The sequence below is a fragment of the Anguilla rostrata genome, chromosome 7, assembly GCF_018555375.3.
Source record: "Anguilla rostrata isolate EN2019 chromosome 7, ASM1855537v3, whole genome shotgun sequence".
Taxonomy (NCBI): Eukaryota; Metazoa; Chordata; class Actinopteri; order Anguilliformes; family Anguillidae; genus Anguilla; species Anguilla rostrata.
The window spans coordinates 54,493,428-54,516,868 of record NC_057939.1 but is presented as its reverse complement, the minus strand read 5'-3'; the positions used below and the strand labels follow the sequence as shown (position 1 = coordinate 54,516,868).

The 23,441-nt window shown below is 46.5% G+C and overlaps 2 protein-coding genes across 6 annotated transcripts in view; one reads left to right on the top strand and one right to left on the bottom strand.

Annotated features, from left to right (window-relative positions):
• The window catches only part of LOC135260077 (max dimerization protein 4-like), a 16,056-nt gene extending 14,656 nt beyond the window's left edge, over positions 1-1,400 (bottom strand). Inside the window, exons 1-2 of the mRNA XM_064345238.1 lie at positions 1,101-1,400; positions 227-326 (exon numbers count right to left, since the gene is read on the bottom strand). Of these exons, the coding sequence (XP_064201308.1) occupies positions 227-326; positions 1,101-1,164 (164 nt within the window). The 5' untranslated portion in view covers positions 1,165-1,400. The remainder of the gene's footprint in view (positions 1-226; positions 327-1,100) is intronic.
• LOC135260074 (WW domain-binding protein 1-like) overlaps positions 1-23,441 on the top strand; it is a 24,091-nt gene extending 650 nt beyond the window's left edge. The window contains exons 2-7 of one of the 5 annotated variants that reach the window (XM_064345228.1): positions 16,689-16,894; positions 18,794-18,861; positions 20,487-20,531; positions 20,862-21,012; positions 21,613-21,774; positions 22,009-23,441. In XM_064345228.1, the coding sequence (XP_064201298.1) occupies positions 20,487-20,531; positions 20,862-21,012; positions 21,613-21,774; positions 22,009-22,964 (1,314 nt within the window). In that variant the 5' untranslated portion in view covers positions 16,689-16,894; positions 18,794-18,861 and the 3' untranslated portion in view covers positions 22,965-23,441. The other 4 variants (XM_064345229.1, XM_064345227.1, XM_064345230.1 and 1 more) reach the window with 4 other exon arrangements.

Sequence of the window (23,441 nt, the reverse complement as noted above, 5' to 3'; positions counted from 1 at the left end):
TGAGAGTTAAAACAGACAGCAAAATGCGAACATTATGGGGTACATTAAAGTTGACGCGTGGCAATGTTTATACCCGACATGAAAAACAGGAGCCAAGCCCAAAATAAGAAAAATGGCGATTTACATAGAGGCTGAGGCGAACAGCCATCTACCAAACTGTGCTACCAAAGTAAAGAAAGGGCAATATAGTTATATGCCACGAAAAAGATATTTACATGTAGCCTACCTGTTGTTCTGAGGTTTTCTTGAAATTGGTGAAGTTTTCGTTTTCTTCCTGGAAAAGTCGCTATCGTACGGCAAGACCGATGCGTAACCATGTTCTGCTTCTACCGAGAAAGTAAAAGCATTCGTTATTTGTCATGCAGAAAACGTAATGCAGAAAGAAAATACCCGCAAAACAACACAATGCTAATTATAAAAGAAAAACGGCAAATAAAACCAAATGTGATTTCCAAAAAAGTGACGTCAGTGCATTCAGTCTGATGGACGGAGTACTAGGGCTACCTGGCAAGCTATGGTAGCTATTAAGCTCCCAAGCTATTGCATCAACACATCCCGTTTCTACCGTAGTATCCTAATGTAAGATTCTATTAAATATCAAATTTAAAAAGGTGAGATTTGACAGACAGAAAGTCAGTGAAGCAAAACAACCAAGCTAGCCAACGTTGGCGAGGTATAGCCATCATTCTAGGCTTGCTGGCTAACGTTTTGAGAATGGTAAAGTCGTCCTGCCAACAGATCTTCAGCTATATTTCTAGGTAGTCTACTCCGTTATAACGTTAGATGCAACGTTACAGACGTTGGTAACTTAAAGGTTAGGTCTAAGTTACCATCGACCTAACTAAGCCTGCAAACTAGCATGCATGCGACGTAGCTGGCAAGTCAGTTTAACACGACATCACCCTTTCAGTTAACTTAATTCTAACTTAGACTAGCTAGATGGTAGCGAGCCAATACTTGTTTTTTTTCTCTGCAGACGATGACAGTTTAGCAAGCTGGCCAGTTTAGGTTCAGAGCAACAATGTTCAAATATATTACCAGCACCAAAATAATATGTAGTCAAAAGTTTACTAACTGGTGAGTTAGTAACGTTAACTTACCCCGGTCTCTTCTTTCCAAGTATTCCGCAGCCTCCAGGAGAATTGAAAGAGAATTAAGTTCCATGTTACAGTTCTGGTTTATAAACAAAAAAAAAACAATAATAAAACTATGTATAAAAACACTATATACAAACACGCGTGTTTTAAAATATTATTCTAAAATAATATACTACAAACAGCCAGATCAATGTAGACTGCTCTCTACTAAATCCCGAGGACTTCCAGCCAAGTCCATATCGACTGCAACTCAACAAAAAGTCCGAATATAGAGTGATGGTTTTGAGAACCAATCGTAACACAGTATGGCCTCGACAGCGAATGGGTATAACCAATGGCAAGCTGCTATATCTTAGGGTAAAGGGTGAATGTTGATACTCTATAAAACTGTGTGAAACTGTGGTCTGATTGGCTTGACCGTGATAGTAACAATTTGGAAGCCAGACCCTAGCAACAGCACGTGTGATCCAGCCCAGTAATCGCTCATTGGTCTGAAGACAAGATCGCAAGATGTCAATTGGCTGAAGGAATGTAGTAGGCGTGTCTTATCGTGTCCTCTGAAACACGAGCTTGAACTTGACGTTGCTATGAGCAGAGTGTTAAGATACGAAGGGAATGGGTGAGGTGTGCCTTCCACCTTTTCATTTTCGCTTTCGCACGTCAAGAAAGGAATAATTTCCCCCAAAATGTATAATAATAATAATATTTATAACACTTTCCAGTGCTGCTGAAAAACTCCCTCTCAACTCTAATAATTATTGCACACAGCATGCATTGACCTAGAATCTATAAATGTGAAAATATTTTCATGCAGGAAATATGCCAGTTGAAACAATGCCATTATTTATTATTATTATTATTATTATTATTATCCATGTATCTATTTGCAGGAAAATTTAAGAGGATGATGACGATGTAACAAACAACAAAATTTAGAAGGGACTCGCTAAGCCCCTGCACAAGGGGCTGCTTCATGTAAAAGTCCTGAATTTGCATTACTGTAAATGCTAGCACGAGCAAAAAAGAAAGCATCGTTTGCTAATGTGTGGTTAATTTTATTATGGCTGCAGATTCTGCCATAGTGTGCCCTTTTTTTTTGCTTTCACTTGGAGTACAGTATGAAATTTGAAGAGATACTTAGACACATTTAAGTGCTTTAATTGCAAGATTATCAGATGCTTAGATTGAAATCATGTTATTGATTAATTGCAATGTTGGTCATTTATTGTGCAGTATTTTGCACAATACATTAGTATTGTTATATGATAATAATTATTTGCTTCAATAGCTTCACAGAATTTAAAAAATCCTAAGTTTTGTTAAGATATTGTGTTGTTAAGGTGCCTGAAATTAAGGTGAAGCTTACCTCACGCTGCAGGTGACTGAAGAATGCCACACTGCTTATGAATTGCATGCATTTTTTAAATTTATTTTGGGGACACAGGGCAAATGAGGATCAGGACTTGTCCTCATCAGTGAAATTGCAGGGGAAAAGTGCAATCATTTTGCGAATGATGACTTAGCCTCTTTGTATGAGTGAACGGCAACCGAAGCTCTTTGTTTTTGATTGCATGCACTCATCTCAATGTTTCGAAGTGGAAAATGCCAATTCAGCCCAGCGAGCTGCATGTGTTTCCTTTGGAAAGCAACGCAGGGCCGGGTGATTGGCAGAAGGGAAGTGGAGTGTCTTTCAGATATGACTGTTCATGAGTCAGTCACATTGACTTGGGCAGCAAGGCGTGAGTCAGGTGACCCGTGCGAAAATGCACAGAGGTGCCCGTGCTGTTTTCAAAGTCACAAGTTTTGCTTGATGCCTGGAGCTTTGCAGACAAACTAAATTGTATGCAGTGCCTTGCAGTTATTATTTTTATGTTGCAGCCTTGCCCACTCTGCTGTTTGCCTTTTAAATTTTGCAGTTAAATGGCACATGCTCTTCCTTATCTCACGACTTGTCAATGTACCACTTTTGTATCAGCATGTGATCATGTGACAGACCTCTCTGCTCATGGCTAAGCAGCAGATGACGACCTGATTTCCAACTCCCTTTACAACTAAGCAGTTTCACAGTCTTGATATGAGCCATCAAAGAGTGTAAACTTAGCTGTTTGAAACCATTTACGTTTTTGAAATTTGCACGTCTCTCAGCATTTTAGAAGCAAAATGTTTTTCCAAAAAATTGTAACCTCATCTCTGTCAGGCCATGGTCTTCATCTGGCTGTTACACTCCCCCCCCCCACCCCCCGCCTCCCCCTCCCCCTCCACCCGGTTACAGCTGTACACTGGACTAATGATATGAGTATAAATTCAAATTCCGCAGTGAGGCTCACACCAGCTTAGTGTTTGGGAAGTCTCTGGACAGAAGAATGAATTTAGTGTGTTCTGATGTGTTTGTGGGAAGTTCATTGCAGTAGAAAAATTGAATCCAGGGGTTATTCTCAGCTCGTCAAACCGGACGTTAAATGCGAGTAAAAGCTCTTTTGTGTTTTCAGTAAGTGTTGTTTGTGCGCTTCGTATAAAGGCCATGTGCTAATATGGTTTGGAGCTCAGCAGATGAAACATTTCTAAATGAGCTGGCAAAGGTTTCAGAACCACAACTGAAACCCAGCAACTCCTTAAATGAAACTTCCCAACGTCACTCTTGCAATATCTGTCTTCAGCTGTAAATATTTTGCATGTTATTGTCAGTATTTTATTACAGTTTAATGTGAGTGGTATTTTTTTAAAGAAAATTTAGATTTAAAGCAAACTTTATGCTTAAATAATTTTATGAGCAGTTTGCTGATAGCTACAGGTGGAGGCTGTGTTTTATTGTACTGTAGGAGACAGAGTGTGGTGCAGTGCTCTCTGCGTGTCTTGTGGTGCAGAGTGTTCTCTGGGTGATGCAGTGTTCTCTGGGTGATGTAGTGCACTCTGGGTGTGTTGTTATGGAGCAGATTGTGGTGCAGTGTTCTCTGGGTCTGTTGTCATGGTAAGACATCGGGCTATTCCAGACGTGACAGACGGGGATGATTAGTTCTCCATCAGGAGAGGTTCTTCATAAAACGATTGGAGACAGACACGGGAACACCGCACATTGGAACCAAAAGCGATGACAGATTATTGTTTTGCATATCTTTAGGGTGGATCAACTCTGACCTTTAAAATGAAATAAGAGTATTCTGTTGTTAGCTTACAAAGAAGCACTTGATGCGTGGCCTCTCTGAGTGGTTATGTGCCCATCTGAAGGACACCTTTATCCCCCCCCCCCAAACGTCTGTTGTTTCTGTTTAATTCAAATTTGAAAGTAAAATGAGTGATTGGCATTCGGGCTGTGAAATCAGTACATAATATCATAATAGTGTCTGCAGCCGCCAGATCAAAGCGGCGTGGCTGAGGGTATGGTCTCCTTCTCGCCGTGCGCCGCGCGTCTCTACGGCGACGGCGCACGCCTCCTCACGAGCGGTCTCTGGCTCGGTTGCGTGAGGGTCATTTGTTGTCACGCCGCCGTTGCGCTGCAGTGAAGTCGGAGCTCGTTGTGCGGCCTTGTCGCTGGCTCGCCGCGCGGTTGAACTCTGCCTCAGGTAGGGCCCTGCGCGGAGGTCAGGCCCCTGCTCCTTTCTCCCCGGCGCTCCGCGGTGCTCGCCCGCGCCTTCTCCCCGCGCACATCCTGCCTCCGTACGTCCGTCACGTCGCACGCTCGTGACCTCCTGACCTGCGTGTGCAGGTACGGGACGTGAGACAGATTTTTAACGGCGCGCACTTATTTGTTTTCCCGCTCTTTTGTTAGCGGCTCATTCAGACACAGCAAACGTGCGCTTTACAGGGCTACCCTGCTGCTTCTGCTTATTTTATAAAGGTGCTGTTGACAGTAGTGGCTGCAGAGGGGCGGCTGCAGGCATTCTTGACATGCCTTAGGCTCGTGTGACATCTGCTGCTCCTCTCTGTGTGTTTGGTTGGCTGGGAAGGTGAAGTGGTTCTCCCTGTGCTGTGCCACACTGTGGTTCTGCCTGTGCTGTGCCAGGCTGTGGTTCTCCCTGTGCTATACTAGGCTGTGGTTCTCTCTGTGCTGTACCAGGTTGTGGTTCTCCCTGTGCTGTGCCAGGCTATGGTTCTCCCTGTGCTGTACTAGGCTGTGTTTCTCCCTGTGCTATACTAGGCTGTTGTTCTCTCTGTGCTATACTAGGCTGTGGTTCTCCCTGTGCTGTACTAGGCTGTGGTTCTCCCTGTGCTGTACTAGGCTGTGGTTCTCCCTGTGCTGTGCCAGGCTGTGGTTCTGTCTGTGCTGTGCCAAGCTGTGGTTCTGTCTGTGCTGTGCCAGACTGTGGTTCTGTCTGTGCTGTGTCAGGCTGTGGTTCTGTCTGTGCTGTGCCAAGCTGTGGTTCTGCCTGTGCTGTGCCAGACTGTGGTTCTGTCTGTGCTGTGTCAAGCTGTGGTTTTGTCTGTGCTGTGCCAAGCTGTGGTTCTGTCTGTGCTGTACCAGGCTGTGGTTCTGCCTGTGCTGTACCAGGCTGTGGTTCTCCCTGTGCTGTACCAGGCTGTGGTTCTCCCTGTGCTGTGTCAAGCTGTGGTTCTGTCTGTGCTGTGCCAAGGTGTGGTTATGCCTGTGCTGTGCCAGACTGTGGTTCTCCCTGTGCTGTGCCAAGCTGTGGTTCTGTCTGTGCTGTGCCAAGCTGTGGTTCTGTCTGTGCTGTGCCAAGCTGTGGTTCTCCCTGTGCTGTGCCTGGCCGTTCCGACCCATCAGCTGCAGCACACTTGCCCAGTTTATCCAAAACACTGTATCACACATGAATTGGGAATCAGTTTGGATGACACATCACCAGAGAAATCCTTCACAGAGGAATTACATGCCAGATGTAAAACAAAACCAAATTTTTCCCACCCTCCGCCCATTTCTATTTATATGGCAACCTGCTGCTCGCTGTCTCCCAGGCCTGCTGCTTCCTCATACTCCTCATCCTCTGGCAGCCAGTTGGCCTTTTCATTTCCTCTGCACAGACTTTCATTTTTATGCTCTCAGTTTCGTCGTTTTTCCCAGCAGCTAACTGCTCCTGGAATACAACTCTGTGCTCGTCGCCCACAGGTGGTCTGGAGGCAGAGACCACCGCAACATTAAAAAAAAAAAAGTATTTGATCTGCTTGTTGCATGAAGCCCAGCAGTCAAACTTCCATCTTATCTGCTTATTGCAGGAGACCACTTCTGGATGTCCACGCACAAAAAAAAAACTGCAACCCGACCAAAATGAACGAGGAAGAACTGAAAGTGAGCAACATTTTTAGATTTAACACAACCCTCATAATGTCAGTGTATGCATTGATTCCGTCTCACTGAAGAATCCATTCCAGACTGGCCCCTAAAGTTAATTAGATGGAGATTATACACAGTCAAGAAAAGGCTGGGTGGTTGGAAAGCTTGTGAAACTTGAGAATGTTTAGATTTAACATCTTTCCAGCATTGCTTGATGATTATAATTTTAGGCAGTCTGATATTTTGCCAGCATGATCCCTTGCATGATTTACAAAGGTAATTAGAGAATACCTGAGAGAATATTCATTTCCTTCTGGCTTTCAGCTATTCTTTTAAATTAATTTCAGCTTATGAAATGAAACAAACATTAGTATTTTTCTTTCTGTTTGGATTTAGACAAATCTAGGCGGAATGCTGTATCGCATGTAGGCGTATAATCAAGAGTCATGTTCCGTTGCAACCACGTGGAAGCGTGTCAAGTTAACAACCTCACTTTTCAATATTCAGAATGTAAAATAATGTAAAATAATGAACTGTCGTACAGCTGCATGCAAATATACACCCCGGGCGGCCCTTGGCAGGTTACGTGACAGCTACTCCAGCTACAACAAGGGAAACATTTAATGTGGGTCATCAGTTGATTCAGGTCTGCACTGATGTGGGAGATTTCAGTTTCCAACAGAAAACACACGAATGTGGACTGTGTAAACTAGTAAAGAGGTGCGTGTTTCCTGTTACCCTGCTCAGACAGGATCAAGGGGTGTTCTGTCTGAAACGTGTGTGCAAGTTCGGCGAAGTGTGACACGTCAGGTGTTGAAAGCATTCGTTGCTGCTGTCAATCACGCTGTTGCCAAACCCGGCCTACGGTACGGGCTTGCGGCACACCTGGCCTAGCCCTGCGTCACACGCAAAAGCCTTCTCACAGGTAGTCATCTCCTGCATCTGATTGTTCAGGACTTCTGGGCCTGTTGGGGAGGACACGTACTGCACGTCAGGGAGCTGTGCGGTAACGATAGCATGAGTAAGTATGGTTGGGCCGGCTGTGATAAGGCTATCTTCAGCTGGGTCCCACACTTCTGCCAGCCACTGTGGTGTCATTCACTAGTGCTGGTCTAATTTCATTTATGACTGCCAAAAAATGCTATTTTGAACAATCTGGCAGAGTCAGCTTGTGTGTGTGTATGTGTGTGTTGTGAGCATGTTATTTTCTGTATGTGTATTTGTTTCTGCTTTTTGTCCCTTGAACGTTCATATATGTTTTTGCAAGTGAGGGAAGGAAAGTGAGATTTTAACAATGGGCCAATGGTGTTCAGAAACCTTTGTTCTCCATGTGAGTGTGCAAGCTTTTGCTGATCACCTCTGAGGTTTCCCCAGCACAGATTCAAACCGCAGCTCCATTAGCTCCTTGTGTTCGGGGATGATAAATGGTGGAGGATGAAGCAGGGGTCACCTGACCACCTTCTGGTCAGAGCAGCTCACCCGAGCACACTCAAGGCAAGACACTGGACAAGGAAACCCCGCAGTATCCATAGCAATGTGATTCAGATGAATATATTTTTCACACGGTTTCAAAACTTGAAACGGTTGGCGATGAGTGACCTGATTTTGCAGCTGTCATTTTAGACCTGTCATCCATCTTGCTGGTAACCAGTGGAGTTTATTGTGAGCTCATATCACAACCTGTGGGAACTGATCACTAATTCAGCACAGTGGGAGTGGTCTGAGTGTGTGTGGAACAGAGTACTAATGAGTGAATAATCCTCAGCAGATGCCTGCTCTATAAGTTTGACTACAGGCTGTTACAAGAAACTACATTTCCCACATCCAATCTCTCTGCAGTTTAAGGCGCACAACATTGTAAACAGTGACTGTTTACAATGAAAAACAAAAACAGGCTCAACTTTTACGGCAGACCTATTTCGGGGGCATCCATCGTTAGGCTGCCACGACACCTCGTGAGGTAGAGTGGCCTTAATTTAGCGGGAGGTGTTCCTCGTCAGAGCGGTAACGGTACATAAAGGCCCGGCCCCTCCAGCCTGTGGGACACACTCCAGCTTATCCCGCTGGAACACGTCATTATCCTCCCATCCCCTTTAACCACTGTAACATGCATGCCCGCCATTATTCTCCCATCCCCTTTAACCACTGTAACATGCATGCCCGCCATTATTCTCCCATCCCCTTTAACCACTGAAACACGCACGCCCGCCATTATTCTCCCATCCCCTTTAAGCGCACGCGCTCAGAGATGTGCCGTAGCCCAGCGCGCGCGGGTAACGAGGGCCCCGGTGTTATTTTAGGCGCACTTGGACGGGCTCCGCTGTTGAATTTGCACTTTTTGAAAGTGAATCCTGCCCTTGAGCGCTGTGGCGAGGTGCTGTGGGTGTAGCTTTCCCTGCTGGTTCAATCTGATTTATTTGTTATTCTTCCTCCCTCTGTATCCTGCCATGTGGTGCATGTGTTTGCCATGCTCGTGTGTGTGTGTGTGTGTGTGTGTGTGCGCACGCAAGTGTGTGTGTGCACGTGTGCGCATGCATGTGTTTGTGCGTGCATGTGTGTGTGTATGCATGTGTGTTTGTGTGTGTGTGTGCGTGTTTGTGTGTGTGTGTGTGCGTGCATGCGTGCATGTGTGTTTGTGTGTGTGTGTGTGTGTGCATGCGTGCACGCACGTGTCTTTTCCAGATCCCACTCTCATGAAGCACTGAATTCCAACCTCTACCCAGACAGCAGCTGAAGAAATTTCTCTCACATTCTGGGGGATGTGATTTTGTTTGTTTGTTTTGGAGATTTTCAAAAGGAAAAAAAGGGTGTCTGCCCAGGTCTCAGACTTGTATGCATTCAGAAACGGCTCCACGGATGACAAACATCCTGAGTGCAGTTTTCCCAGATCAGAGAGATACAGCCCAGCCAATGTAACGGGCTGCCAAGGCTAACTGGATGGGTCTGCCTGAATGTGGCTGGATCTACCTGGACCTCGCAGGGCCTGCACTGTAAGTTAGTTTTTACTAAGTGGCCTAATTTGGATACATATTATTTTTTTTTTGCTCTGTCTTGTTTTGGTCCCCCTCCCACCCCCCTGGCATCTTTTTCCCTGAGCAACAGAATTTACTTTCCTTGGCTCACCAAGGTCAAAGTGACCTTGGAGGAAGCAAGAGTCCACAATCTCCACAACTGCATAAAATTCAGCACTTAAGTGTTTCAACATCCATTCTAGGATCCCATAGATGCCAAAGAAACCTGAAAGACCACGCCAAAGGCTGTAATGAGCTTTAAATACAAGATAACAATTGCAAATGAACCAGACACTTCCGGCAAAGTACTATCAAGCTGATGAGGAAATACTCAACAAAAAATAAATTTCATTCCACATTTGAGAGCGCAATTTCAAAAGGCGAATGTGCCCTAGTTTTACACGGGCGGGGCCATTTTTATGTGTTTATGTGTGCCTGCTTACTCCACCGGCGGCTCCTGTTTGGGGTCTGCTGTTCCCGTGTTTATGGAATTTGCTCGCCGCTGCCGAAATGTTTGGCTCCGGCGTTCGCTGGCGAACCCGCGCAGGACCCAGCGGGCACGGCAGGAGCCCCGTAACTACCCCCCTGCCCCGAGCGGGACGGGTGCGTGTGAACGACGGGGGAAGGGCGCGCCTTTCCGTAGTGTCTGTCTGGCATTCGATACGCACAGCTGGCCGGGACAGGGCCGGGTCTGGCCGGGTCTGCCCCTCAGCCCGATGCCAGCTCTGTTCTGTAGGGAAGGAAGGGGGGGTTGAGCGGGGGACGGGGGGATGGGGGGATGGGGGGGTGGTGGTGATCCTGCTTCACCCTTTCACCTCCTCTCCAAACACTCTCCCTCTCAGCCCGAGCGTCCGTGCAAACAGACGGCCGCGGGGGGAGCAGCCTGTGTGTGTGTGTGTGTGTGTGCGTGCCGCTCTTAGCCCGGCTCTGATTGAATCTTGTTAACTGAAGTGTTTTCCATTCCGCTGGCGTGCGAGGCTGACGGCCGCTGTCTCCAGATGGCGGGGGTCGGGAGGGGGCAGGAGGGGGGGGTCGGGAGGGGAAGGGGGAGGGGAGAGGAGGGGGGGCCGCAGACAGGTAATTGCTCCCAGGTTTTCGGCAGGCAGCTCGGAGGCAACCTGCTCGGGCGCTTCGCGGCGCGTGCGATTAGCGGTGTTGTTCTCCCGCCATGTTCTGTCGCCATGGCGCTGAAAAAAAAAACACACGCACACAAGGAAGAAGCTGTAATTGAAAAAAACTAGAAGCTGAAGAACCCTCTCGAGGAAAAGGACGACCACAGAGCCGCCTTTCTCAGTGATGAAAAAAGAGGGCCTCTCTGGAGAGAAGGGAATAATTCAGAAAAACAGCACTGGGAAGGGGGGGGGGGGGTGGCACTGAAACATGATTTACAGTACACAGCCAATCAGAGAGAGGATTTTAACCCGTAAGAAACACATCATCTTATACACTTGTTCTTATAACCCTGTTCCTGGAGATCCACCATTCAGCAGGTTTTCATTTCAGCCCTAATTTGGCACACCTGACTCTGCTAATTAGTAGCTCAACATTTCTCTAGCTGCCGAATGAGCTGTGCTTTCTTTGGGTTGGAGTGAAAACCTTCAGGACGGTACATCTCCAGGAGCAGGGTTGGTTAGCACTGTTCTACACTGCGACCCGGCCTATACGAACGGCAGCGGAATGCCAGCATTCCAAAGGTGGCGGCTCGAATGCTAGTCGTGTGTTTATGTGCTTTAGGACCCGGGCTGAGGTGCTGAGCTCGGTGCAGCGGAGAGCAGCCGCAGCTCTGAATCCCAGTCAGGCGGCGGCGGCCAAACTCATGCAGCTGTTTCTAATTGGTAAAGTCAGCGCTGACTGCTGACCTACATTCGGCTGCTTATCTTCGAGCTCACATCGGGGGGGGGTCCGTCACAGCCGTCCGCTTGTGCCCCGAGGAATGCGGTCCCTTCTTCACAGTCCATAAGCATCTCAACCAAAACAACTGCTGAGTAAAGAAAAAAAACCTTTTCTACCTTTTTTACTATTACTCTCCGGAATTCTTATTTGCAGCACCGGCTGCGAAAGCTCTTCTTTTTCTTCCCCGTGATTTTTCCAGTGTCGGTCAGCTTCACGAATAGCTGCTGCAGGAATCTAAAAGGGCATGGCTTTGAAACCCTGCGCGTTCCGTGAATGCGCGTGGGCGGAGTAGCAGACTGGGGCTTTTCTTGTGAATAAACGGACTCCAGGGCCGGTCCGCCTTCGCGCTTCTCGACTCTCGCCACTGTCTCTCGCCTTGGCGCCTTCCCCAGACATTGGGAGCCAAGAGCGGAGGGGCCTGGTTGAGAGTCGGTCGCGCTCACGAGCCTCTGAACTTTACACCCACGGAGATACAGTCGGGGGGGGAGCCGAAACTGGGTCACCGCGTCCTCCGAGAAAGAAGCAAAACAAACGAAAGAGACCGCACACGTTCGACTTTTTCTCGGCAGGAATATGTGCAATTTTAAATTACTGCCGCCGTGAATTTGCGAGAGAGAATCATAAACAGTATCACAGCGCATGAAAGTGCAACTTGACAACATTCTTTAGCTAATGGAAAGCGCTCCGCTAACACACGGCACAGAGCGGGCTCCCTTCCTGTTGTTGACATGCGCCCAAAGGGAAATGTAGCACACATGGAGGGGCCTCGCTGCAGTAACATGGTGGGTCATTAATCTGAGGCACTTGGTGAAAGGTCCTTTTTAAATGTGGGTCAGCGTTAGTGCTGACTCCGCTCAATTTTATTATGCAATGGCTGGAATGGTAGTTTACATTTTTTAACTTATTCATTTAAATTATATTAATTTGTTAATTGTGCGCTTTATTATGCACGGATACATGAAAAATACGGGAATTTAAATTCCATATTCAAATACAAACTTATTGCACATAATTTTTCACCAGGACCGTGCACAAGTAACCGCATTTCTCAGGGCTCGATCACATGACCGTCACACGCCAGTTCATGCTCTTTTAAATGCAGCCGTTGGCCTTCCTATTTCAGCGATTGCTCTGAAGTAAACACTGCCCACACACTTCCTTCATCTGAGCACACAGAGTTATGTGGACGCGCAGACGTTTGCACATCATCCTGCGGAGAGCCTCGCTCAGTTCCGAGCAAACCGGGGCTCGCGGACGGCACGGCGCCGTGGCACTGCTTCAATGTCTCCGTGCCGTCTCCGCTGACTTCTCCTCTGACAGTGTTAATCTCTGCTCACAGCTGCCGTTGCCAAGCCAGGATATAAAACGCAGGGCCCTACATGCGTAATTCGCGTGGAGATCAAATGAAAGAACCCTCCCCCCCCATGATTGGCCGACTCCTGCGTTCAGTAGGGAGGATGCCGTTTCTCTTGCGTTGCGCTGCTCTTTGTCATTACCGCGCGCGGCCAGAGGTTAAACCCAAGGCACTCACTGCAGAGTGCAATCAGGCTGCACGGGGGACTGATTAGAGTCTCGTGTTTATTACTTTAGAGGGTATTAATCCACCGGGACACCAGAATAAAGGCACCAATGAGGATTACGCTGAAATGGGAGATTACATGTGAAAATGCATTGCTCTAAATGTCTAGGTTTCTTCTTCTGTTAATCTTTTACTATGACGTTTTTATAATCTCAGTGCGACTGTCTTAGTTTGGGGGGGCGAGGGGGGAGGGTAGATATCTTTGCATCTACTTTTGGGAGTAGAGATAAATGAGGCTTCTTGTGGGATAAAGATGCACTTATACAGATGTGTTGCTAATGCCTTGCACTGGAACATCAGATTGGCTTTCCAGAACCTGTCACATGACCATTACTGTCAGGTGCCCCAGCCTTTGATTGGTAGGATATGATACAATTATTTCTGTCCAACCTGTACTCCTCTTCTTTATAGATGGCCTTTCACTGGTTTTCCGTAAGCCATTGTGTTTGTGTGTGTGTGTGCATGCCTGTGTGTGTGTGCGTCCACATGTGTACACGATTGTGTGTGCGTGCTGTGTTTGTGTGTGGCCAATACAAACAAGTGACAAAAGGATGTAAGAGGAGAGGAGAAGCTTCCCTTTTCACTCAATTATCTGTCAGTATGGAAACTCCCTCCACACACATCGTTAGTGGCATTTACCAGATATCTGTGCAATCCCAGGAACGCCACAGCCGTATTTTATACTGGGTTTGAGAGGTCCTGCGCGGGTTTGAGAGGGCCTGCGTTTGCAGTTTTATTTGGCAGCGTTTCCGGAGGTATGCCGGCTCATCCCGTCTCATGCACATATGCTGCTACTGCGGCGAACAGCGGGATGGATGACTTCGGTTTGGGGAACTTTTCTCTGTGCGCTGGGGTGGACGGGGAGGCCGAGCCGTTCCATAAATCACCTGAATCGCCCCTCCGATGCTCCGCCCCTTCTCGTCGCACCGAGGATCCAATTACTATTGGCTATTCAGCCACCAATAAATCAACTCCACAATGCTGCATGGTGCTGTAAAAATGTCTGCGCTGCTTATGCTGCTACTTTCCCTTCTTTTACTCACCTTACTTGACTTTCTTCTAGCTTAAGTTATATTTCGTGATTTAAAAAAAATAGCAACAGCTTTTGAAATATTGTTATAATTTTTATCTGAGTGTCATCAAGTTTTGGAAAAGCTCAAGTGTTTGTAAAAGCTCTTTCCCTTCACAGTTTGGACAGCTGTAGTGCACAGGCATTTTGGATATTCACGAGTACATTAACAACCGAGCCTGCAATACGTTTATGAACCGGTAACTGCTTCTTGTTATGTGAGGAAAGTACTGTACAGTACTCCACTTATTCACTGTATTCCTGTGAACATTTATGTGGTGAAAAGAAGGTGAAATGCCTTCTAAGCGTTCACATGAAAACCCAGTTACATTTGGTTGAAAAGTGAAAATTTTCTAGTCAACTAGGAAGTAGACAGGCTATATCCTGGTAAAACCTGACCTGTTTTGGGGTCAGCCTAGTCTGTTTATGTCAAAACGCCTGTCAACCTAGATTTCCAAAACCTTTAGATGTCTCGATTCCCTGTTTTGCTCACTGGGATACTGTAGTCAGGGGCAACTTCATATGCCTTCAATACTGCTGTTACTTGGGTGTGGCATGATTTTAATGCAGATTGTGACCTCACTGCTGCAAGGAAACTTGGAACATCTTGCCAGGGTGTTGTGACAGCAGCGAAGATGTATGTCGCCCTCAGTTTCCACCTCAACTCGGTCTTTGGATCGACAGCCCCAGTACACGACTAACCTCCAGCCTAAGGACAGAGCCAGAGCAGACACCCCTGCCATTTTAACCAGACTGTGCATGTTTATGTGTTTAAACATGATATGCCATCCAGAAAACAAAGTGCTGTTTTATTCATTCTTAGATTTACGAATAGGATGTTCAGTAGTGTTCACCAGTCAGTTGTGTGTGTGCGCCTAACTGGGTTTTTCTTGTGCATGTGAGAAACGATTTCTGCAAAGTCATCAAGCTTCCCGGTCTTAACCCCCCCCCCCCCCCCCCCCCCCCTCCAATGACATCATTTGCCAAGCCTGTGACAGTCACTTGACCGACTGGCCAAATAACCGCATAGCAACAGTGTGGTAGCAGCAGTTTTATGAGACTCGAGACGAAAATTAGGAGCTCAGTTTACGGCACAGCACGACGCTTTATCCAATAAGACCGCAATCTTTCGCGCTTCCATCTGTGTTCACGAGGGCTTTGCGTTTCGCGTTCATCGGGCTGATACAAGCACAGCACTGCTCTGCGCTACACTGCGCGTGAGGACCACCGCTGTGGGTGCGCTCGGGACACAGAGCAGCTGAGGCTGAAGTTCACTCTAGGTGAACGCTGCACCAGCGCAAGGCAGTCTGCCTCATTTGTCATCATATATCTCGTGATCCGATGAATTTTATTCTTCTTCTGTCAGTAACGTTTTAATGCCGTTGTTCATTTGTTAATACTCTGAGCAAGTTCATAAGGTATGGCAATCATTTTGCTTGCAGTAAAAAAGGGAATTGCATTTCATTAACATTGATTATTAAATTATTTATTTTTGTTATATGACTATTACTATAACATAGGTCTTTGTTGTACCCAGTGACAAAATGGAGATACACCTTAGCATGACACTACATGCGGGTAAAACTACATTTTCAGCATCACTGAATGAAAGTAACATGCATGGAAATAGTTTTCTTCAGTTCAACCCCCATTGGACAGTACAGTTACAATATTTTAACAATATAATCCAACCAGAAATAAAACTATATTTCAGTGCGTATGATATATACCACAACATAACAGAGCATGACGTCCTGAGTTGAATTTGCCTGAGTGAAAACTGGGTGCCGAACTCTTGTAAATCTTGTGATACGTAATGGTGTACATCCAGCACACCAAACCTACAACAATTAGTCATGAACATTTAAAAATAAAACAGTGTATACAGATCATAATTATAAAACTATAATCGAAAGGTAGTTCATAAAAGCCAGACGCTGGTACTTTTCGTTCTGTGTAACTGTAGTTTTTTTTGCCTTTACTGTGTTACACATCAGGTTCAAACCTGACCCGTCATATCGGGAAACAGAACTCCCAATAATTTAAATGTATGCTACATCATCAACAAAAACAAGCGTGGAAGCGGTTGTTTCTAGTACTCTGCTGACGCCCTGTGGAAAAATAAGGTAACTGCTGATTTTGGTGCTGATGCAGGAATTGTTTTGGACCATTACAGATGTGCTATATCGGAGTATAATGTTGACCTGAACCGAAATATTTTCTGTTTATTTATTTTATTCTTTGAGAAGATCTTCATGAAAATATATGCGATCTATTAAAAAAAAAATTAAATATACAAAAACTTCGCAAGCATGAAAATAGTGAGAGTAATTGTTCTGATTAGTATGACAGATGCAAGCGATGAGCAGAAAAGACTTTGCAAGCTTGATCTGGAAAATAATACTTAATTCGCGCATTTTCATGGGCCCCTAAAGATGCTGCTTTGTTACGGTGCATTATATCCCAGGGTAGTCTTATTTCCAACAATCGGACTGCTGGGGTTGAATTAATTTACACCGTTCATGAAACAAATTGTAGAACAAAATACGAATCACCGGTTTGGACTGTCGAACTTCTAGCAGCGATCTCCAGTCTCATTGGTCCAGATGGCACTCATGACGTATTCGAACAAATCTCAGTCGAATGGACTGACAATTCGTTGAAAAAAGAAGCCGAACTGAAAACAATCATAACGACCAGTTAACAGTACATTTAATCTGCTTTATTTAATTGCAGTGGTTTCCTTATAACTATAACGTTTATACGAGTGCATCATTTGGAATTGCCGCGGTTGCTCTGTCTCATGTATTCGCAGAGTGATGCTTGCTTCCAGCAGAGGACTGTGGGGAAACCCTGATGAGCTGTCCTTTCTCCGGACGGAAATGGCGGACAGTTTGGCTTTAGACCTGGGAAGAGGGAGATGCTCACTGCAACAGCATCCAATGGTTATTTTATAATATCAAGAAACTTCTGGTCATGGATTAAGGTAGTCTGATATACAGCGAAATGGATGCGGAGGATGTGAGTGCGTTTTATTTTTCATTAATTTTAAACCGTGGCTAACAAGCCCAATCAATTTAGCTAATGTTAGCTGATTTATTTTTTTACCTGAAGCGTTCTCGTTCACATTAACCACATACCGTTGACTTGCTAGGAAATGTAGCTAGCAAGCAAAGTAAATATTTATAGCTAACTGTAGCCATGGAAGTAGTATTTATCAAACATTAGGAACAACATTATGCCTAACTAGCCTGCAAAACCAGCTAATACAATAACATTTACGTTGAAGCTAGCTAGATAGTAAAATTTTGTTTATACGAATAACAAAGTGTATTCCTTTGCAGACTACGGTAGTTTTTGGTCTGCTGTGTTCTGTAATAGCAGTTGACAAGAACAACAAACCTTGGCTAGAGAGCCTCCTGGTACCGTAGCATATAGAGAGGTTATTGATGGTTGTTTTGTTTGACAGTGTTCTTTGTGTATATTTAAAACCTACAGCTTTCTTCAAAGGACTAACGTTAGGCAGTAAGGGATTTACACCAAATGCAGATCGTTATGTGTTAAATTGATTTGTACGAAATTAAACTGCTTATGCCTTAACCTAAATGCTTTTTATTACCGTTATCCCAAATTGATATTTTTTGTCAGCTAATAGAAGCCTACGTTAGCTAGCTACTTGAGAAAGAGAGAGAAATGCTTTCCAAATGGTTTTAATTCAACACATTTACATCTCTGGCATTTAGGAGATGCTCTTATCCTATTTACATAGATTACTTCCCATCCCCCTTACATATCATTTATATAGCTGGATATTTTTACGGATGCAATTCAAATGAACAAATCGAACACGCCGCTTTTGAGTTACAGTAGCTGCATAACCATTATGCTATAACTTACTACTACCTTAGACAACTTCACAAATCACTAAATAGACTGTAACTCAATCCACACGCCAGCCAGCAAATACTGTACTAACTCAATCCACACGCCAGCCAGCAAATACTGTACGTGTTAGTGTACCTGCACAGAAACAAACAAACAAAAAAGGAATTTATTGAGATGTTCAACGTCAAATGCTATTCTTACGTGGAGTTTCAGGTGGAATTTTTTTAAATTTTTTTAAAACAAACTCTGGTCCAGGGACCCATGTCTGACTGTAGAGCTAGTCTGAACATTTGCAATTTATAGCTTAATTTAGCGCGGACGTAAGGCTGCAATTAACGCTGCCGTCCAGCGCTGTCTTATTTAAAAGGATAAAGATTTAGTGACTCCTGCATTTGTAACCTAACCATTAGGTGATTGGCTCTGTTTAGTTGCTGAGGTTGTGATTCTAATTGAATTTCCGCATGCAATAAGTCCTCGGCTTAACTCTGGGTCTAATTCTGTCTTTCAAAAATTTCTCTTGACATATTTCTCTTGAAAATAATAGTGCCCTCATCCACAGAGCACAAGTAGTTTCCTAGGGAAGCAGTTCCTGTAGAAATTAGGCTTTGTAGATTTCCAGCTTGTCTACTTACTACATTGGTACATAACTCTCAACTGGTTTGAATGTTTTGAGATGAGCATTGAAATCAACCCAGAATGATAGCAAACGGAGGAAATGAATCATGTTTATGCTGAAAATCATTTAGAGGGATACATAGTTTATAAATATGAGGAGGAATGTGTGGGCAATCCAATGGAGACTTAAGGTACACACTGTTGCAGTAATCTCAGTGTTAGACACAGAAATAAAGATGGACTGAGGAGAATGAACCTGTAAAAGGCTAAAAGAGAGATGAAAGTGGAAACATTGATTTATACACAGTCACAGTCTTATACACATCAAGCCTAAATGTGACTGAATGACAGGATATGACATGCATGTTCATTGAGTTTTATTTTAATCTCTTAAATGTATTTTTATTTTTTTATTCTCAGGGTAAACGCATCTTGCCCAGGAAGCCAGGTGTGACAGAAGCAGGAGACATGGAGCTCAGGCGTTCGTGGTATGTGAGTTTGTTACCTATTAAGATTTGGTGGGCTGATGAGAATTGTAGGCTACATGCTAACAAAAAAATAAAATAAATCAACTCTGAATCGGAACGCAAACGCGGTGCACGCATGTCATCTTCGCGGTTCCTGGCGCTCAGAGATTGTTCCTCGTTCTCGTGTTTTTTTTTTTTTTTTTTTTGCATCTTGCGCTGAGTGCAGTAGGCGTGAAAATCACGATAAGCTGCGTCTTATGCTGATCATTTAATACCCCATTAAAGCCACACTTGAAAGCGACGGATGGTACGAATCGGAAGGATTTATCCGGTCGTGTGTTATATCTCAGTTTTTTTACCCTTGGATAATGTCTGATAATCTTTTATGTAAATGATGTGTTTGCCCTCATTGGTTTATATTTAATTTTTAACATCACTGCTCCCATCTAGAAACTTGCATTTGGCATAATGTCATAAAGTGATGTATGTAAGGAACGCATCAAGAAATGATTGTAAATACCTAAAAAAGCATAAATAAGTCTGGCTTTGTTAAACTGTTGGAGGTGGAAATCAGTGCAGTTTAGGCATAGCTTTGTGTTTGACCCATTTCCATTCAACAAGTCAATCCTTGTTCAAACATCTTTGCCCTATCAATGGTCTATTCACCATCAAGATACGTTTGCTTTTTTCTGTATTTACTAAACTGACAAACAAATTTAGGCAAAATTAGAGTCACTGTGTTGCTGAAGTTATTTTACACAGCGTTTATGTAAAATGTAAAATTTTGTCAGTTGCTTTAGTTGAAAATGCTCTCAGTGAAATGTACGTAGTATATAGGCCTATCTGTACTAATGAGACTGAATGAATACAACATAAATGGTCCGTGCTTGGTCCTAATTGATGAATATCATTGTTATCACAAGAGAGAGGGCGGTGGGGGTGGGGGGTGTCCTCCCCCATACCGTCTGGGCTTTTGGCAGTTCTGTCTGGGCGCACCCTAAAGACTCATCGCCCAGCAACTCCTCCTGTCAGTATTGTCCTGTAAGAGTCATTGAAATGAGAACAATGGACGCCCCCAGTCGTCTACAGAATCGAGAATCAGTAAAAAAAGAAAAACGTACTGTGTGTTAACGGGGAGCAGCGTTCTTTTCAACAGAATACAAAACGTGCAACGCACAAAGACTGCCTCGCTGACATTCGACTGTGCGCCCTGTAGGCCAGAGTGCATGTGCTGTTGGCGGTGAACCCACTGCTAGAATCTCACTCCTGTCTTGATTAAAGAACCTCCACGAGGTTTAGAAAATTTTCAAATTAATTAAAAATTTAGAAGGAAAGAATTGGTGGTAAATGATCTGGGTGACTGAGTTGATTTAAAGTAAACTTTCACTATCTCCCGTTGGGGTATGATGTTAGGGCTCATCTTGCTCATTATTGTAAACAGTACTGTGTATGTATAGGCCTAATTATTTCACTGTTGTAGCATTTGTATTTGAGCATTTGAGTTACAGTTATTGTGGCCGTGGTTCTAAGCTTGGACTAAAGTTGCCTAAATGTGATAACATCTTCTTTTCTGTCAAAAGTAATTAAAAAAAGGAAATGATTTTCCTGTGCAAAATTGCTGAAGAACATACTTTTTAAAATTTCAGATGACAGTATCCCCACAGAATACGGACATGACAACCATTAGCCAGGTAAGCACTGCTTCCACCTTCATGTATTGAGTAAAGCTGTGTGATGTTGTTTGTGCTGGTTTTCTCCTGTCAGAAACTGGCCATAAGAGAGCAGTACTTTCTGGGGTTGGATTGTCTGTACTTTCTGGGGTTTGATTGTCTGTACTTCCTGGCTGGGGTTTGATTGTCTGTACTTCCTGGCTGGGGTTTGATTGTCTGTACTTCCTGGCTGGGGTTGGATTGCCTGTACTTCCTGGCTGGGGTCAGATTACCTGTACTTTCTGTGGTTAGATTGTCCCTGCTCTCTCCTGATAAAGGGCAGCATCCTGACTGTGCTGTGCTCTCTCGCAGGGCGTGGAGTTCCAGAGTGCTGGTAGCCTGCCCCTGATTGGCAGCCCTAAGTATTGCCCCGGGGTCAAGGGCAACGGAGGGGGGTACCTCTGCGAGACCGGCCACTGCTGTGGAGAGACGGGCTGCTGCACCTACTACTACGAGCTCTGGTGTGAGTACACCCCCCCGCAGACCTCTCTGTGGACCGCTCCCATGCACCTACTACTACGAGCTCTGGTGTGAGTACACCCCCCCGCAGACCTCTCTGTGGACCGCTCCCATGCACCTACTACTACGAGCTCTGGTGTGAGTACACCCCCCCGCAGACCTCTCTGTGGACCGCTCCCATGCACCTACTACTACGAGCTCTGGTGTGAGTACACCCCCCCGCAGACCTCTCTGTGGACCGCTCACATGATGCACTTGGTTTGACTCTGTTTCAGTGTAGACAGCACCATCATCGCAAACTCTAACACTTGTGTGTGTGTGACCTGTAAATTGCTGTAGTCTGTGTGACTATAAGCTCTATTGTGAGCAGATGACAGAAGTGTAGAAGACTTGTTAGGTTGTTCTGAATTTTGGGTTCCTCAGGGTTCTCTTTGGGGAGGTTGTGTAACTGAATGTTGGGTTGTTCAGAGTTCACTTTGGGGAGGGTTGTGTGAAAGGCTGTTGGGTTCCTCAGGGTTCTCTTTGGGGAGGTTGTGTGAAAGACTGTTGGGTTCTTCAGGGTTCTCTTTGGGTAGGGTGAGTAAAAGGCTCTTGGGTTCCTCAGGGTTCTGGCTGCTCTGGACGGTCCTCATCATGTTCAGCTGCTGCTGTGCGTACCGCCACCGGAGAGCGAAGCTGCGGATCCAGCAGCAACAGAGACAGCGGGAGATCAACCTCATCGCCTACCACGGGGCCTGCAACTACCCCACGTCCATGCTGGACCTCAGTACGACACCCTTTTCTCTTTCACACACGTTCCGTAAAATACTTTTCCATTGCAGTGTGAGAAGATCTGCTTGCGTGATAATGACACAAGTGTAACTCCATACTTGTCCAGGTTTCTAGTATCCAATGCAGAAATACAGCTTGTAAAGTATGAGTATTTAATTATGGGGGGGAAACGTGTTGCTTTCCTGAGAGCGCAGTGAAGTAAAAATAAAACTGAGTTTGCTTTTGGCAGGTTTCTTGGCTTCGTTTAAGCTCCCGTCCTACGAGGAGGTGGCGGCCCAGCCGAGCACCCCCCCTCCCCCGTACAGCTCCGTGTTCGCGGTGCAGGGGGGGGGCGGGCTGTACGCCCACGCCGGCCCCAGCGGCCTGACCTCCTCCCAGAGCTCCGACAACTACACCAGCTGCTCCTGCGAGTCCTGCTCGGGCACCTCCCCCTGCAGCACCTCCTTCTCCGCGCAGGTGACCTACGAGACCGACACCAGCAACGCCACCACGCCCAGCGAGGCCAGCGACTTCCAGCCCCTCGGCCCCGCCCCCGCGGCCGGAAGCCCCGCCCCTGCTTCCGAAAGCCCTGCCCCCGCTTCCGAAAGCCCCGCCCCCCCTGCCGGAAGTCCCACCCTGCCCCAACCTCCGCCCCCTCCCGCTCCTGCTCCCGCTCCCCTTCCCCCCCCTGCCCCGAGCGCCCCCGCGCTCCCGCTCGCCGATCCCCCGGCAGACTCGACGGGAGAAGGAGGCCCGCGTGTGGACGAGAGCCCCTCCCCTAAGCCCACCCTGTCTCCGCCCAAACACGCCCTCTTCTCCCCCAACGTGGACTTCTTTGAGCCCGACGGCCGCTCGCCGTGCGCGTCCGACGCCGACGAGGAGGACGTGGACGCGGACGAGAGCCAGTACCGCCACCGCCGGCTCACCGGGGACTCCGGCATCGAGGTGTGCCGCTGCCAGGTGGAGAGCGAGGAAGAGGAAGAGGAGGAGGAGGCGGAGAAGGGGGAGGGGGCTGGGCGGAGCAAGGCGCAGGCCGAGGGGGAGGGGCCCCACGCGCTCCACGACAGCGCGGACTGCTCCCAGGCGCGGGCGAGCGAGACACGAGTGAGCGAGGAGTGTGCCGGCCTCTGTGGCCCCGCCCCTAGCCCCGCCCCCGGCCCCGCCCCGCTCAAGGAGGAGGCCGTCATCACGGTGGAGTCCGCCTGAGCGATCGCGCTGCGGAGGAGCAGGAATGAACATCCCAAACAAACACAGGGAACGGGAGTGTTGTGGATTACAGGGAGGGGCCTAATGACCAAAAAAGGGGGGGGGGTTTGTGGCAGACCTACACCCCGTCTGCTAGCATCCCCATGTATGCACAGAGTAGTAAATGAATTGAGGTGCATATGTGCAAATTCAGAGGTCAGATTTTTTTTCCTTAAACAGAGGCATTACCGCTGACCTACCCGAGAGAACGCGGCGGTTTTGATTGACGCTCGTGTCCGTTTGCGAGCCGAACGTCGGCCGCGCGGCCCAGAGCAGGACCTGGCGTTTCCGCCGCGAGGGCCAAACGGAGCGGCGGTGAAGACGTGGGACCGGTCTGTGCCGTGGACCGCCGCAGCTGCGCGGCGTGAGTGAGGTCATCGCCACGGCGTGGATGAGGTCATTGCCGCGTCTGTACTCTGGACCCCTCTTCTCCCAGCA